The 17,476-nt window shown below is 48.8% G+C and overlaps 1 protein-coding gene across 3 annotated transcripts in view; it reads right to left on the reverse strand.

The window, feature by feature from the left end:
* Positions 1–331: 331 nt before the first annotated feature.
* The window catches only part of LOC144489245 (epoxide hydrolase 1-like), a 33,338-nt gene continuing 16,193 nt past the window's right edge, over positions 332–17,476 (reverse strand). For all 3 annotated transcript variants that reach the window (XM_078207108.1, XM_078207110.1, XM_078207109.1), the window contains exons 5-9: positions 15,540–15,669; positions 12,295–12,509; positions 8,854–8,962; positions 6,589–6,714; positions 332–751 (exon numbers count right to left, since the gene is read on the reverse strand). In XM_078207108.1, the coding sequence (XP_078063234.1) occupies positions 547–751; positions 6,589–6,714; positions 8,854–8,962; positions 12,295–12,509; positions 15,540–15,669 (785 nt within the window). In that variant the 3' untranslated portion in view covers positions 332–546. The remainder of the gene's footprint in view (positions 752–6,588; positions 6,715–8,853; positions 8,963–12,294; positions 12,510–15,539; positions 15,670–17,476) is intronic.

The following is a 17,476-nucleotide window of genomic DNA, read 5'->3' on the forward strand; positions in this document are numbered from 1 at the left end:
TGGGAAAAAGCTTCTGACTATCCACTCTGTCCCGACCGACATTTACCCCCCATCAACATCACAACAATGGATTTTCTGGCCATTATGACACTGCTGTTTGTGGGAGCTTGCTGTGCACAAATTCACTGTCAAGTTTCCTAAATTACAATGATGTTGACACTTTGAAATAGCATCACGGCCAATGAAGTGGATTCAGATATCCAATATAAATGTAAGTCTTTCTTATTGGATGTTTGTGTGGTTTGAAAAACAAGTGATCCGGTTTATTCTGGACCGTAGCGCAGCGAGATTCCCGGCTGGGGGACAGTGATTCAAAAAACTAAATGGCAACTGTTGTCAGGAATGTTTTATTGTTCAATGTGTCATTGAAATAATACACAGGATCTGAGTGAAAACTAAATCCAGTTTCAGGTAGAAAGTGATTCATTTCTGACCTGTGACCTTGTGAAATGAGAGTCTAGATCCCAGCATTATCAAACAGCTCTTCACTTCCCAAGGTCCAAGGCACAGGGATCATATTCCCAAACACACACTGATCTGGAATTCTCAGCAACCCTCTTCCACCGCACGCACAAACTGCCGGAGATTCTCAGCTAACAGTTCCGGCTCCTCAAAGGCTGCAAAGTGGCCTCCACGGGACATGTAGGCAAAGGTTACAATCCTCTTATACTTCCGTCGAGCCCAGGTGAGAGGGACATGCGTCAACTCATTGGGAAAAGCGGCCAATCCAGTGGGAACATAGACCCCAATTCTGGAAGAGAAAAAGCAGATGTGGAAACCATCTGAAGATTCCCAGGAGAAAAGCACAAGATTCTGGCCCCAGCACAGCCTCAAGAACCAGGAGACAAACATCAGGAAACTCCCAACGATACAACATCATTATCACCACAAGCTGCACAGAAGCATTAGCAAATCAACTCTGCCACTGGGCAACCTGAGGGAGTCTCACAACAGATTACCAAAAATTTGGTCAAAGAGAAAGTTCAAACGAGGAAAATGAGGTAGAGGGGTTTAGGGAGGGAATTGTAGTTTCTTTTACTTTACCCTGTTCCAGTAAAACTGCCAGGACAGGTACAGCACGGGGTGAGATACAGAGTAAAGCTCCCTCGACACTGTCCCCCATCAAACACTAACCCCGTGCTGTACCTGTCCTGGGAGTGTTTGATGGGGACAGTGTAGAGGGAGCTTTACTCTGTATCTAACCCTGTGCTGTACCTGTCCTGGGAGTGTTTGATGGGGACAGTGTAGAGGGAGCTTTACTCTGTATCTAACCCCGTGCTGTCCCTGTCCTGGGAGTGTTTGATGGGGACAATGTAGAGGGAGCTTTACTCTGTATCTAACCCCGTGCTGTCCCTGTCCTGGGAGTGTTTGATGGGGACAGTGTAGAGGGAGCTTTACTCTGTATCTAACCCCGTGCTGTACCTGTCCTGGGAGTGTTTGATGGGGACAGTGTAGAGGGAGCTTTACTCTGTATCTAACCCTGTGCTGTACCTGTCCTGGGAGTGTTTGATGGGGACAGTGTAGAGGGAGCTTTACTCTGTATCTAACCCCGTGCTGTACCTGTCCTGGGAGTGTTTGATGAGGGACAGTGTAGAAGGAGCTTTACTCTGTATCTAACGCCGTGCTGTACCTGTCCTGGGAGATACAGAGTAAAGCTCCCTCGACACTGTCCCCATCAAACACTCCCAGGACAGGGACAGCACGGGGTTAGATACAGAGTAAAGCTCCCTCTACACTGTCCCCATCAAACACTCCCAGGACAGGTACAGAACGGGGTTAGATACAGAGTAAAGCTCCCTCTGCACTGTCCCCATCAAACACCCCCAGGACAGGTACAGCACGGGGTGAGATACAGAGTAAAGCTCCTTCGACACTGTCCCCCATCAAACACTCCCAGGACAGGTACAGCACGGGGTTAGATACAGAGTAAAGCTCCCTCTACACTGTCCGCATCAAACACTCCCAGGACAGGTACAGCACGGGGTTAGATACAGAGTAAAGCTCCTTCGACACTGTCCGCCATCAAACACTCCCAGGATAGATACAGCACGGGGTTAGATACAGAGTAAAGCTCCCTCTACACTGTCCCCATCAAACACTCCCAGGACAGGTACTGCACAGGGTGAGATACAGAGTAAAGCTCCTTCGACACTGTCCCCCATCAAACACTCCCAGGACAGGTACAGCACGGGGTTAGATACAGAGTAAAGTTCCCTCTACACTGTCCGCATCAAACACTCCCAGGACAGGTACTGCACGGGGTTAGATACAGAGTAAAGCTCCTTCGACACTGTCCCCCATCAAACACTCCCAGGACAGGTACAGCACGGGGTTAGATACAGAGTAAAGCTCCCTCTACACTGTCCCCATCAAACACTCCCAGGACAGGGACAGCACGGGGTTGGTTAGATACAGAGTAAAGGTCCCTCTACACTGTCCCCATCAAACACTCCCAGGACAGGTACAGCACGGGGTTAGATACAGAGTAAAGCTCCTTCGACACTGTCCCCATCAAACACTCCCAGGACAGGGACAGCACGGGGTTAGATACAGAGTAAAGCTCCCTCTACACTGTCCCCATCAAACACTCCCAGGACAGGTACAGCACGGGGTTAGATACAGAGTAAAGCTCCTTCGACACTGTCCCCATCAAACACTCCCAGGACAGGGACAGCACGGGGTTAGATACAGAGTAAAGCTCCCTCTACACTGTCCCCATCAAACACTCCCAGGACAGGGACAGCACGGGGTTAGATACAGAGTAAAGCTCCCTCTACACTGTCCCCATCATACACTCCCAGGACAGGTACAACACGGGGTTAGATACAGAGTAAAGTTCCCTCTACACTGTCCCCCATCAAACACTCCCAGGACAGGGACAGCACGGGGTTAGATACAGAGTAAAGCTCCCTCTACACTGTCCCCATCAAACACTCCCAGGACAGGTACAGCACGGGGTTAGATACAGAGTAAAGCTCACTCTACACTGTCCCCATCAAACACTCCCAGGACAGGTACAGCACGGGGTTAGGTACAGAGTAAAGCTCCCTCCACACTGTCCCCATCAAACACTCCCAGGACAGGTACAGCACGGGGTTAGATACAGAGTAAAGCTCCTTCGACACTGTCCCCATCAAACACTCCCAGGACAGGTACAACACGGGGTTAGATACAGAGTAAAGCTCCCTCTACACTGTCCCCATCAAACACTCCCAGGACAGGTACAGCACGGGGTTAGATACAGAGTAAAGCTCACTCTACACTGTCCCCATCAAACACTCCCAGGACAGGTACAGCACGGGATTAGATACAGAGTAAAGCTCCCTCTACACTGTCCCCATCAAACACTCCCAGGACAGGTACAACACGGGGTTAGATACAGAGTAAAGCTCCCTCTACACTGTCCCCATCAAACACTCCCAGGATAGATACAGCACGGGGTTAGATACAGAGTAAAGCTCCTTCGACACTGTCCCCATCAAACACTCCCAGGACAGGTACAACACGGGGTTAGATATAGAGTAAAGCTCCCTCTACACTGTCCCCATCAAACACTCCCAGGACAGGTACAGCACGGGGTTAGATACAGGGTAAAGCTCCCTCTACACTGTCCCCATCAAACACTCCCAGGACAGGTACAGCACGGGGTTAGATACAAAGTAAAGCTCCCTCTACACTGTCCACATCAAACACTCCCAGGACAGGTACAACACGGGGTTAGATACAGAGTAAAGCTCCCTCTACACTGTCCCCATCAAACACTCCCAGGACAGGGTACAGCACGGGGTTAGATACAGAGGTAAAGCTCCCTCTACACTGTCCCCATCAAACACTCCCAGGACAGGGTACAGCACGGGGTTAGATACAGAGTAAAGCTCCCTCTCCACTGTCCCCATCAAACACTCCCAGGACAGGTACAGCACGGGGTTAGATACAGAGTAAAGCTCCCTCTACACTGTCCCCATCAAACACTCCCAGGACAGGTACAGCACGGGGTTAGATACAGAGTAAAGCTCCCTCTACACTGTCCCCATCAAACACTCCCAGGACAGGTACAGCACGGGGTTAGATACAGAGTAAAGCTCCCTCTACACTGTCCCCATCAAACACTCCCAGGACAGGTACAGCACGGGACTAGATACAGAGTAAAGCTCCCTCTACACTGTCCCCATCAAACACTCCCAGGACAGGTACAGCACGGGGTTAGATACAGAGTAAAGCTCCCTCTACACTGTCCCCATCAAACACTCCCAGGACAGGTACAGCACGGGACTAGATACAGAGTAAAGCTCCCTCTACACTGTCCCCATCAAACACTCCCAGGACAGGAACAGCACGGGGTTAGATACAGAGTAAAGCTCCCTCTACACTGTCCCCATCAAACACTCCCAGGACAGGTACAGCACGGGACTAGATACAGAGTAAAGCTCCCTCTACACTGTCCCCATCAAACACTTCCAGGACAGGTACTGCACGGGGTTAGATACAGAGTAAAGCTCCCTCTACACTGTCCCCATCAAACACTCCCAGGACAGGTACAGCACGGGGTTAGATACAGAGTAAAGCTCCCTCTACACTGTCCCCATCAAACACTCCCAGGACAGGTACAGCACGGGGTTAGATACAGAGTAAAGCTCCCTCTACACTGTCCCCATCAAACACTCCCAGGACAGGTACAACACGGGGTTAGATACAGAGTAAAGCTCCCTCGACACTGTCCCCATCAAACACTCCCAGGACAGGTACAGCACGGGGTTAGATACAGAGTAAAGCTCCCTCGACACTGTCCCCATCAAACACTCCCAGGACAGGGACAGCACGGGGTTAGATACAGAGTAAAGCTCCCTCTACACTGTCCCCATCAAACACTCCCAGGACAGGTACAGCACGGGGTTAGATACAGAGTAAAGCTCCCTCTACACTGTCCCCATCAAACACTCCCAGGACAGGTACAGCACGGGGTTAGATACAGAGTAAAGCTCCTTCGACACTGTCCCTATCTCAGAACATACCCGACAGTTGCACGAATACAATATAGTTGTTAACAAGTTGTCCTTCACTATTCTTGTTTCTCCCTTTCAGACGGTCCCTGAGTTTTTCCGTCACCTGGGGTTAAGTATCGCACTAACCCATAGCATAAAATAGAGACACAGAAACTAGAAGCAGGAGGAGGACATTTCGCCCTTCGATTCTGCTCCATCATTCATTTTGATCATTGAAATGGTGGATTGGGGGATGGATGGGAGTGTCACTGAGCTGTTACCTGGTAGCACAGTGGTTAGCACTGCTGCCCTTACAGCACCAGGGACCCGGGTTCGATTCCCGGCTCGGGTCACTGTCTGTGTGCAGTTTGCACGTTCTCCCCGTGTCTGCGTTGGTTTCCTCCGGGTGCTCCGGTTTCCTCCCACAATCTGAAAGATGTGCTGGTTAGGGTGCATTGACAAGAAACAGGAGCCAAATGTGGCGACTAGGGGAATTTTACCGTAACTTCATTGCAGTATTAATGTAAGCCTACTTGTGACTAATAAATAGACTTTACTTTGATTTGATGTATAGACCTTGTCATTGGAACATCGGAACAGGAGGAGGCTATTGAGCCATCATGTCTGTTCCACTTAATGAGATCATGGCTGGTTTGTGTCTAACTCCATGTGTTAGGCTTTGGCCCATAATCCCTTTAATAGCTTTGCTCAACAAAAAATTCTCTCTCAGACTTAGCAACTAATCTAGTATCAAGTGGTGTTTGTGTGGAACAGTGTTCCAAACCTCTACCACCCGTATGTGTAGAAGTGCTTCCAAACTTCTCACCTGAACAGTCTGGCCCTCAGTTTTAGACTGTGCCCCCTTGTCCGAGAATCTCCAACCGGTGGAAATAGTTTATCTACACCCGGCCTTTCCTGTTAGTATTTTGAAGACTTTGAACAAATCGCTCCTTAACCTAAATTCTCGAGAAAATAGGTCTAATTTGTTAATCTCTCCTCATAGTCTAGATATCATTCTTGTAAACCTACAGTGCACTCTCAAGGCCAATGTATCCTTCCTGAGTGTGGTGCCCAGATCAGCTCACAGTGCTCTGAATGAGGGCTAACCAGGGTTCTGTATAGCTGCAGCAAAACCTCTGCGTCCTTGTTCTCTAGTCCTCTCCATTATAAAGGCCAGCATTTCATTAGTCTTCTTGATTATTTTAAAGATCTATGCACACCATCACCTAGGTCTCATTGGACATCCGCTTATTTAACTTCATGCCATCTAGAAAGTACTCTGATGTATCCTTTTTCATTCCAAAATGAATAACCTCACACTACCATTAAAATCCATCTGCCACAGTTTTGCCCATTTACCTAATCTATCAATGTCCCTTTTATTTTATGCTATCATCTACACCGTCCAGAATGCTGCCTAACTCATGACTTTCTATGGCCATTATCCAAATTGTTAATAAAGAACGTGAATAATTGAGGCCCCGAGACAGATCCTTGTGGGACACCACCAGTCCCATCCCGCCAATCTGAGTACCTCGCCATTATCCCCACATTCTGTCGCCTGCCCCACATACTGTGGCCATGCTGCAGGAATCACATCACTCACTTGGCATCAATCCGGTTCCAGACATTCCGCCCCAGGTTCTCTTTGTATAAACGCATAGAGGAGGTAATGGAGCCCGTCACCCAGTAGATCATCACATTGGTTAGAAGCTCATCCAGCGAGAATTTTCTGGGCAGGGGTGAAAGGTCAGAAAGATAAAAATAGTCCAGTCCATATCAATGGATAACCTTGCTGAGGGGTCATTAACAGTGGTTAGCACTGCTGTCCCACAGCAACAGAGACCTGGGTTCAATCCCCGGCTTGGGTCACTGTGTGGCGTTTGCATGTTCTCCCCGTGTCTGCGTGGGTTTCCTCCCACAATCCGGTTAGCTGCATTGGCCATGCTAAATTCTCCCTCAGTGTACCCGAACAGGTGCCAGAGTGTGGCGACTAGGGGATTTCACAGAAATTTCATTGCAGTGTTAATGTAAGCCTACTTGTGACAATAATAAATAAATTTGGGTAACCTCAGTGTAACAGTACAGAGAGGATTAAGTGATTAGTTGGGAGATCTGAATTGAAAACTTATCCGACTGGAATACTTAAGGGGAAAATATCTGGGAAAAGGTTTAAGTATTCCAATCGGATAACAGATTTTAATTCAGATCTGCAACCAGTCACTTAATCCTCTCTCTGTATTGTTACACTGAGGTTAGCTAAATTTATTTATTAATGTCACAAGTAGGCTCACAATACCACTGCGATTAAGTTATTGTTGAAAATCTCCTAGTCGCCACACTCTGGCATCTGTGGGAGGAAACCGGAGCACCCGGAGGAAACCCATGCAGACACGGGGAGAACGTGCAAACTCCACACACACAGTGACCCGAGCTGGGGATTGAATCTGAGTCCCTGCGCTATGAGACAGCAGTGCTAACCACTGTGCTACCGTGCTGCCGCCATGCTTTGAAAAGGTGGGGTTGTTCTCCTTGGAGCAAAGCGAGTGAGTGGGGAAGAGGGGATTTGATCAAGGTACACAAGATTATCGCAGGTTTAGATAAACTAGGCAAAGAAAAGCTGGTCCCATTGGCTGATGGTACAAGGACTTGGGAACATAGATGAAAGATTTTGGATAAGAGATGCAGGGGGAATGTGAGGAACATTCGCTCTTACACAGTGAGTGATAATGACCTCCAACTTGCTGCCTACAAGATTGGTACAAGTGGAGACAAAAGCAGCTTGGGATGGCCGATTGAGAGACATTTTCTTCTCTCCTCACTGTTCAAGACCCCAGACACAAAGGCCATTGAGCCCATTGAGTTTGTACTGTCTGCAGAGGCCCACTCTATGCATCTATCAAGCAGCTTCCATCCGAGATCTGACTTGTCCAGTGATAACATTTGCTGAGATTCACACATATAATGGTGCTAGTGTTTCACTCAGTCTGGAGACTGTATGTGAAACCAGTGCAGAGAAGAAACACAAACCTTGAGCGGGAATAGGCTATTTGGCCCATGGAGCCTGCTCCAGCATTCAATAAGATTATGGTTGATCCATGATCTCAAGCCATATACCATCTCCCTCTCTCCCCATAAGTGGCACTTCATAGTTTGTTTTCATGCTTTTGCTGTATTCCAGAGCTGCCCTTTATTCTACTATTAACACCTACCCTGGATAATGCTTTGTCGTTTTACTGCCACTCCCTTTAGTATTTAATCATTACCTTTCTAACCTATGGCCTCATTTTCCTTTTGACCCTCCCCCACTTCTTCAGCAGGATAAAACTTGTCACCTTTCCACCTTCACTTCTGAAGATCATCTTGAAATGTTAACTCTGTTTTCTCTCTCGGCACAGATGCTACCAGATTTCCTGAGCAATTCCAGCACTTTGTCTTAATTTCACAGCTCCAGCATCCACAGTATATTGCTTTAATTGCAGTTGTATAAACATTATTAATATTTAAGAATTTTAGCTTGAGCTCTTAATGATCTATTTGTAATCTTTCACTGAACCTTCGTTATTTCCCAATCTCACTCCCAGTAATTTGGTAGACAAAACACTAACCGATGTGGGGTTGTTAAAATCCTACTGTGGCTGGACTGAGATTGGTTAATCCAGCACAGAGTTGTTCCTGGGATCTTGCTGTTCTCTGTAACTCAGCACCATTCCAGGCAGTTCACTGAGCCACTTGGAAAACTCCATCTTGTGTTAGTCGGATATATATTTGCTTGTCATTTATTATCTTTAGTTCAAATATGTGGAATGTCACCTCCCCAAGAAGCTCCGGAGAGAGAGAGATCAGAGCTGTGAATATAGAAATCTCCCACCTGGTGAGTCCTCCGTCTGCAAGATCCCGGAAATCCTTGTTGGTCCAGGTTGAAAACTTCTCCAGTATGTAAGCAGCCAACCCCACAGGGGAGTCATTCAGAGCACAGCCTGGTAAACACACACAGTGAGGATAATATTACAGCTTACTGTCCTCAGTATAAACCCCTGAACTTGATTAGATTCCAGTTTCCAAACCCGCAACCTCTACCACCTAGAAGGACAAGGATAGCAGATACTTGGGAACACAGCGGAAAAGTGTGAGGTGATTCACTTTGGAAGGAGTAACAGGAATACAGAGTACTGGGCTAATGGTAAGATACTTGGTAGTGTGGATGAACAGAGGGATCTGGGTGTCCATGTGCATAGATCCCTGAAAGTTGGCACCCAGGTTGATAGGGTTGTTAAGAAGGCGTACGGTGTGTTAGCTTTTATTGGTAGAGGGATTGAGTTTCGGAGCCAGGAGGTCATGCTGCAACTGTACAAAACTCTGGTGCGGCCACATTTGGAGTATTGCGTACAGTTCTGGTCGCCGCATTATAGGAAAGATGTGGAAGTGTTGGAAAGGGTGCAGAGGAGATTTACCAGGATGTTGCCTGGTATGGTGGGAAAATCGTATGAGGAAAGGCTGAGGGGCTTGAGGTTGTTTTCGTTAGAGAGAAGAAGGTTAAGAGATGACTTAATAGAGGCATACAAGATGATCAGAGGATTAGAGAGGGTGGATAGTGAGAGCCTTTTTCCTCGGATGGTGTTGGCTAGCACGAGGGGACATAGCTTTAAATTGAGGGGTGAGAGATATAGGACAGATGTTAGAGGTAGGTTCTTTACTCAGAGAGTAGTGAGGGCGTGGAATGCCCTGCCTGCAGCAGTGGTGGACTCGTCAACGTTGAGAGCGTTCAAGTGGTTATTGGATAAACATATGGATGATATTGGAATAGTGTAGATTAGAGGGGCTTTAGATTGGTTCCACTGGTCAGCCCAACATCGAGGGCCGAAGGGCCTGTACTGCGCTGTTATGTTCTATGTTCACAGCGACCTGCAAGTTCCCCTCCAAACCACCCAGCATTCTGTTCTGATCCCTGCTGGTGTTAGAAGTGGACAGGAGGATCCCAGAATGGAAATCTGGTTCCAAGGGTCAGAAGTTAGTTTTTGTTTTATCAAACATGGAGGACACAGAGTCACATGACCACTTCAAAAAATAACATTTAGAATCATAGAGTCCCTATAGTGCAGAAAGAGGCCATTCGGCCCAACGAGTCTGCACTGACCACAATCCCACCCTGGCCCTATCCCTGTAACCCCATGTATTTACCCTGTTAATCCCCCTGACACAATGGGGCAATTTAGCATAGCCAGTCAATCTTTGGCGTGTGGGAGGAAACTGGAGCACCTGGAGAAAACCCATGCAGACATGGGGAGAATGTGCAGACTCCACACAGACAGTGACCTGAGGCTGGCCAGCGTACTGCCAATAATATACAGAATGCTGAAGCAAGCACATATACTAAATGTTTATTCAACATTTTTTACAAATGGAGTATAACACTTTTAGCTGAACACTTATACAGATTTAAGATGGTGATAAAATACGTTAAAACAATAATCGTCTCATCAGCACACAAAGTGAATATTTGTGGATTTCTCACCAGAATCCCCACTCCAGATAATTGTCATATGAGATGATCTGAACTCCACTCCCAGAAATATGCTTTAAATTCTTATTTTACATCAAAACATTCACTTAGAAATCTGCATTCCAAAATCTGGTTCACATTTTCCAAGTGTTCTATTGGGCCAGAGTCTCCACTCCACTTTTAGCAGTGATTCCATACCAGGATTTTGAACCTACTGTGACTTCCGCTGCCTTAACAATTACACTGTTACACCACTTTAATCACTATGTTACAATTCATTCACAGATAGGTCAAATGTTTTATTACTGCCTTTTCTAGTACTTCTCACCAATCAATCTCCTCTTTGTCTGGTTTTCTGAAACAAAAGTCTGATCTCTGATCACTGAGTTTCAGATGTTCTGAAATCTTTTTGTTGCAGCTCTCCGGATCTCTGGACCTTCTACTAGAATCATAGAATCCATGGCACAAAGACAAGGCCTTCGGCCCAAACTGGTCCATGCCAACCAAAAAGCCCATCTAAGCTAACCCCATTTGCCAGCATTTGGCCCATGTCCCTCTAAACCTTTCCTATCATGTATCTGTCCAAATGCCTTTTAAATGTTGTCAGTGTCCCTGCCTCAACCACTTCCTCCGGCAGCTCATTCCACACACGCACCACCCTCTGTGTAAAAAAGCTGCTCCTCAGGTTCCCATTAATTCTTTCCCCTCTTAACCCTACGCCCTCTAGTTTTCAATTCCCCAACCCTGGGAAAAAGAATTCACCCTCTCCACGCCTCTCATGATCTTATACACCTCTATAAGATCACCACTCAGTCTCCTACGCTCCAAAGAATAAAGTTCTAGCCTGTCCAATCTCTCCCTATAACTCAGTCCCTTGAGTCCTGGCAACATCCTTGTCAATCTCTTCTGCACTGTCTCCAGTTTAATAACATCTTTCCTATAGCAAGGTGACCAAAACTGAACACAATATTCCAGGTGCGGCCTCACCAACGTCCTGTACAACTGCAACGTAACTTCCCAGCTTCTATACTCAATTCCCTGACTGATGAAGGTCAGTTTCCTTCTAGTTTTCTCTGTGGAACTCTAGCCCAGACGAGATTACTCCAGTAAGGCTCCAGCTTCAAGCTGCCCTGAGACCCATCCTCTCTCTAGTCTCCAAACCAACTGACTTGTTTTGCTACAGAATTTAAGACGAAGGAAGCCATCTGCTCCTCCAACAGGTTGCGAGGCAATTATCTGTCGTCTGCATTCTGAAACTCGAAACACAATCAAGTCTCAGTTGGATATTGAAATGAAACCTCCTCGCAGGCAAACATACTTTGCTCAGTCTGAAAACTTATTCACAGCTTCCTTACCAGCACAGAACCATTAAATTAAACCTACCTAAACTATACTTTATTTCTAATGTTTACCCAGACAAATATAAATCCCTGAAAACTAATGCTGTTTTCCTGACCATCCTGATTTGGAAAAATATCACCGTTCTTTCAGTATGGCTCATTGGTCAAAGGCAGTCCCTATGCGTTGTGGGTGTACCCAAACCACGGACTGCAGTGGTTCAAGAAAGCAGCTCACCATCACCTTCTATAGGCGATAAATGCTGGCCAGCCAGTGATGCCCACATCCCATGGAATGATAAAAAGCTTCTTATTCATTACAGAGTAGCTGTTATCCTAGATTTAAATTTCCTAAACCCTTCAACTAGATTTCAGCCTGTAACTCACTCCCAGCTATTCTTATTCTATATATTAATGTTCAGAGACCTTCAATTCAATGTTGGCTGGTCTTCAATGTGTCTCACACACCTACCTGCAGTGTCCGGTTTAGTTCCCTGAATGTGCATGTAGCCTGATTCCTTCAGCAAATCATAGACATTCTTATTAACAAACGGATACAAGCGCTCAATATCAGTCTGTGTGAATCCCACCAGCGAAGGCAAATACTTCCCAATAAAGAGGGAGGGAATGATGTTCATTCCCACTCTGGAAACTGGGAAGAAATTCAAGTGGATTCCTTTAACGTTCCTGTAAGGGGAGAGGCAGACAAAGAACAAAGAAAATTACAGCACAGGAACAGGTCCTTCGGCCCTCCAAGCCTGCACCGACCATGCTGCCCGTCTGAACTAAAACCCCCTACCCTTCCGGGGACCATATCCCTCTATTCCCATCCTATTCATGTACTTGTCAAAACGCCCCTTAAAACTCACTATCGTATCCGCTTCCACTACCTCCCCCGGCAGCAAGTTCCAGGCACCCACCACCCTCTGTGTAAAAAACACTTGCCTCGTACATCTCCTTTAAACCTTGCCCCTCGCACCTTAAACCTGTGCCCCCGAGTAATTGACTCTTCCACCCTGGGAAAAAGCTTCTGACTATCCACTCTGTCCATGCCCCTCATAATCTTGTAGACTTCTATCAGGTCTCCCCTCAACCTCCGTCGTTCCAGTGAGAACAAACCAAGTTTCTCCAACCTCTCCTCATAGCTAATGCCCTCCATACCAGGCAACATCCTGGTAAATCTTTTCTGTACCCTCTCCAAAGCCTCCACGTCCTCCTGGTAGTGTGGCGACCAGAATTGAACACTATATTCCAAGTGCGGCCTAACTAAGGTTCTATAAAGCTGCAACATGACTTGCCAATTTTTAAACTCAATGTCCCGGCTGATGAAGGCAAGCATGCTGTATCCCTTCTTGACTACCTTCTCCACCTGCATTGCCACTTTCAGTGACCCGTGTACCTGTACACCCAGATCCCTCTGCCTATCAATACTCTTAAGGGTTCTGCCATTTACTGTATATTTCCTATCTGTATTAGACCTTCCAAAATGCATTACCTCACATTTGTCCGGATTAAACTCCATCTGCCATCTCTCCGCCCAAGTCTCCAACTGATCTATATCCTGCTGTATCCTCTTATGGTCCTCATCGCTATCCACAAATCCACCAACCTTTGTGTTGTCCACAAACTTACGACTCAAACCAGTTACATTTTCCTCCAAATCATTTATATATATTACGAACAGCAAAGGTCCCAGCACTGATCCCTGAGGAACACCACTTGTCACAGCCCTCCATTCAGAAACGCAATGTCACTGTTAATAAGCACAGAACATTGGACACACAACACATCCAGCACCATCAACCAGTACTGGAAACCGTCTACCGCCCCGGGCACCCTCTACCGCCCCGGGCACCCTCTACCGCCCCGGGCACCCTCTACCGCCCCGGGCACCCTCTACCGCCCCGGGCACCCTCTACCGCCCCGGGAACCCTCTACCGCCCCGGGCACCCTCTACCGCCCCGGGCACCCTCTACCGCCCCGGGAACCGTCTACCGCCCCGGGAACCCTCTACCGCCCCGGGCACCCTCTACCGCCCCGGGCACCCTCTACCACCCCGGGCACCCTCTACCGCCCCGGGCACCCTCTACTGCCCCGGGAACCGTCTACCGCCCCGGGAACCCTCTACCGCCCCGGGAACCCTCTACCGCCCCGGGCACCCTCTACCGCCCCGGGAACCCTCTACCGCCCCGGGCACCCTCTACCGCCCCGGGCACCCTCTACCGCCCCGGGCACCCTCTACCGCCCCGGGCACCCTCTACCGCCCCGGGCACCCTCTACCGCCCCGGGCACCCTCTACTGCCCCGGGAACCCTCTACCGCCCCGGGCACCCTCTACCGCCCCGGGAACCCTCTACCGCCCCGGGCACCCTCTACTGCCCCGGGCACCCTCTACCGCCCCGGGCACCCTCTACTGCCCCGGGCACCCTCTACCGCCCCGGGCACCCTCTACTGCCCCGGGCACCCTCTACCGCCCCGGGCACCCTCTACCGCCCCGGGCACCCTCTACCGCCCCGGGCACCCTCTATCCAGTGAAGAGCACCCACACCCACCCCAGGGACAGCCTTTAGCCAGCCCAGGCTAGCCACTGCCCACACAGGCACAGTGTCCACCCTCCTCAATGCCAATGATCCATTACACTTTCCACAGGGCAGAATGTCCGAGCTCAAAAGCCCTTCAACTCCTGCCCCATCCTTAGCCCCAATTTCCTCTCCATACCCTCCCCACCAGAGTACGCCCATTACACAAGCTGGTTTCAGCTCCCTCTGCCAACGCTTCACTCAGTTCACACTACCCTCTCCCACCCACTCAACCCCTCCCTAACCTCACCCCTTCCCTCCCTAACGTCACCCCACACTTTCTGTTCCTCTTCCCCCTTCCCCTCCTCCCCACACTCTCCAACCCCACACAGGCGTCTTCCAATGATTTCCTTCCCAAACCCTGTTCCAGCACCCACCCTTACCCCACCCTGAATTCCTCCCCCCCCCCCACCCACCACCTCCTTCTCCATCCACCTCCTCCCTCTCCACCCATTCTTCACTCAGAGAGTAGTAAGGGCGTGGAATGCCCTGCCTGCAGCAGTAGTGGAATCGCCAACATTAAGAGCATTCAAGTGGTTATTGGATAAACATATGGATGATATTGGAATAGTGTAGATTAGATGGGCTTTAGATTGGTACCACTGGTTTGCGCAACATTGAGGGCCGAAGGGCCTGTACTGCGCTGTAATGTTCTATGTTCTATCTCCTCCATCCCCACCCACCTTTCCCCCTCAGGCACCTTCTGCCCCACCCACCTTCCCCCTCACCCACCTTCCCCCTCACCCACCTTCCCCCTCACCCACCTTCCCCCTCCACCCACCTTCCCCCTCCACCCACCTTCCCCCCCCACCCACCTTCCAGCCCCACCACCTTCCCCCCCACCCACCTTCCCCCCCACCCACCTTCCAGCCCCACCCACCTTCCAGCCCCACCCACCTTCCCCCCCCCACCCACCTTCCAGCCCCACCCACCTTCCCCCCCCACCCACCTTCCACCCCCACCCACCTTCCAGCCCCACCCACCTTCCAGCCCCACCCACCTTCCAGCCCCACCCACCTTCCACCCCCACCCACCTTCCAGCCCCACCCACCATCCCCCCCCCCCCCCCCCCCACCACCCACCTTCCCCCCCACCCTCCCCCTCGATGATGGGTATTTCTTTATTAATTGAAGACTCACTGTGGCTTCATCTGCGCCATGTTAGTGGAGATCACGCCTCCCCAATCTCCCCCTTGTACATAGAACTGATCAAAGCGCAGGCGCTGCATTAGTTTGCAAAACACACGGGCGGCTGCGATGGAATCAAAACCTGCAAACAGAATACGTCACAAGATTTAATATCTTTCTCATTAAAGTCATCCCATTCCAAAAAAAACAAAGGCACCCAGTCGACCCCGACCCGACCCTCACCCCAACCCAACCTTACAATCCAACTCCATCAGCACAGAAACAGGATCTACAGGCTAATAATCTACCTGTCGAGCCACCTTGTGCAGTCACCCCCTGTGGTTATCAAGACCTGAAGTGGGACTTGAACCCAGAACTTCTAGGCAAGAGACAGGGACATTACTGCTGCATCACAACACCTCCAACTAATCTGTATCGGTGTTAATATATCACCCAGCACCACAAACTCTTTGTGCAGTAGCCTTTCCTGTCTCACCTCCTTGAAGCCTTTTGGACGTCCAAATACATTATATCTACTGGTTCCCCTTTATCCATCCGGCTTATTACATCCTCAGAGAACTTTGTGAAATTTGTTGAACACGATTTCCCTTCTACGAAACCACGTTGACTCTGCCTGATTTCATTATTACTGTTGAAATGTTTACTACCCCCTTAGTAATAGATTCGAGCATTTTCCCAAAGAGAGATGTTAAACTACCTGGCCAAACCTTTCCTGAATGGAGATTTTATATTTGTGGTTTTCCAACCCGCTGGAACCTTTCCAAACCCTGGGGTATTTTTGAAGGTGGAACGGACTCGAGCAGCAAAAAGGCCATCTCCTGTTCCTATGTTTCAATGTAACCTGGGATAGAGTCCGAGTATATTCCAACCAACTTAGTCTTACTTCAGTGGTTGGTAAGTTGGTGGAAAAGGTCCTTAGGGATGGGATTTACGACCATTTAGAAAGATGCGGATTAATCCGGGATAGTCAGCACGGATTCGTGAAGGGCAAGTCGTGCCTCACAAATTTGATAGAATCTTTTGAGGAGGTAACTAAGTGTGTTGATGAAGGTAGGGCAGTTGATGTCATATACATGGATTTTAGTAAGGCATTTGATAAGGTCCCCCATGGTCGGCTTATGAAGAAAGTAAGGATGTGTGGGATAGAGGGAAAGTTGGCCGATTGGATAGGTAACTGGCTATCTAACAGAAGACAGAGGGTGGTGGTGGATGGAAAATTTTCGGACTGGAAACCGGTTACCAGCGGAGTGCCACAGGGATCAGTGCTTGGTCCTCTGCTATTTGTAATTTTTATAAATGACTTGGAAGAGGGGGCTGAAGGGTGGATCAGTAAATTTGCTGATGACACCAAGATTGGTGGAGTAGCGGATGAGGTGGAGGGCTGTTGTAGGCTGCAAAGAGACATTGATAGGATGCAGAGCTGGGCCGAAAAATGGCAAATGGAGTTTAACCCTGACAAATGCGAGGTGATTCATTTTGGTCGGACAAATTTAAATGTGGATTCCAGGGTCAAAGGTAGGGTTCTGAAGAATGTGGAGGAACAGAGAGATCTTGGGGTTCATATCCATAGATCTCTGAAGGTTGCCACTCTAGTGGATAGAGCCGTGAAGAAGGCCTATAGTGTGTTAGCGTTTATTAACAGGGGGTTGGAGTTTAAGAGCCGTGGGGTTATGCTGCAACTGTACAGGACCTTGGTGAGACCACATTTGGAATATTGTGTGCAGTTCTGGTCACCTCACTATAAGAAGGATGTGGAAGCGCTGGAAAGAGTGCAGAGGAGATTTACCAGGATGCTGCCTGGTTTGGAGGGTAGGTCTTATGAGGAAAGGTTGCGGGAGCTTGGGCTGTTCTCTCTGGAGTGGAGGAGGCTGAGGGTAGACTTAATAGAGGTTTATAAGATGATGAGGGGGATAGATAGAGTGAACGTT

Source organism: Mustelus asterias, unplaced genomic scaffold (assembly GCF_964213995.1).
Source record: "Mustelus asterias unplaced genomic scaffold, sMusAst1.hap1.1 HAP1_SCAFFOLD_2052, whole genome shotgun sequence".
Taxonomy (NCBI): Eukaryota; Metazoa; Chordata; class Chondrichthyes; order Carcharhiniformes; family Triakidae; genus Mustelus; species Mustelus asterias.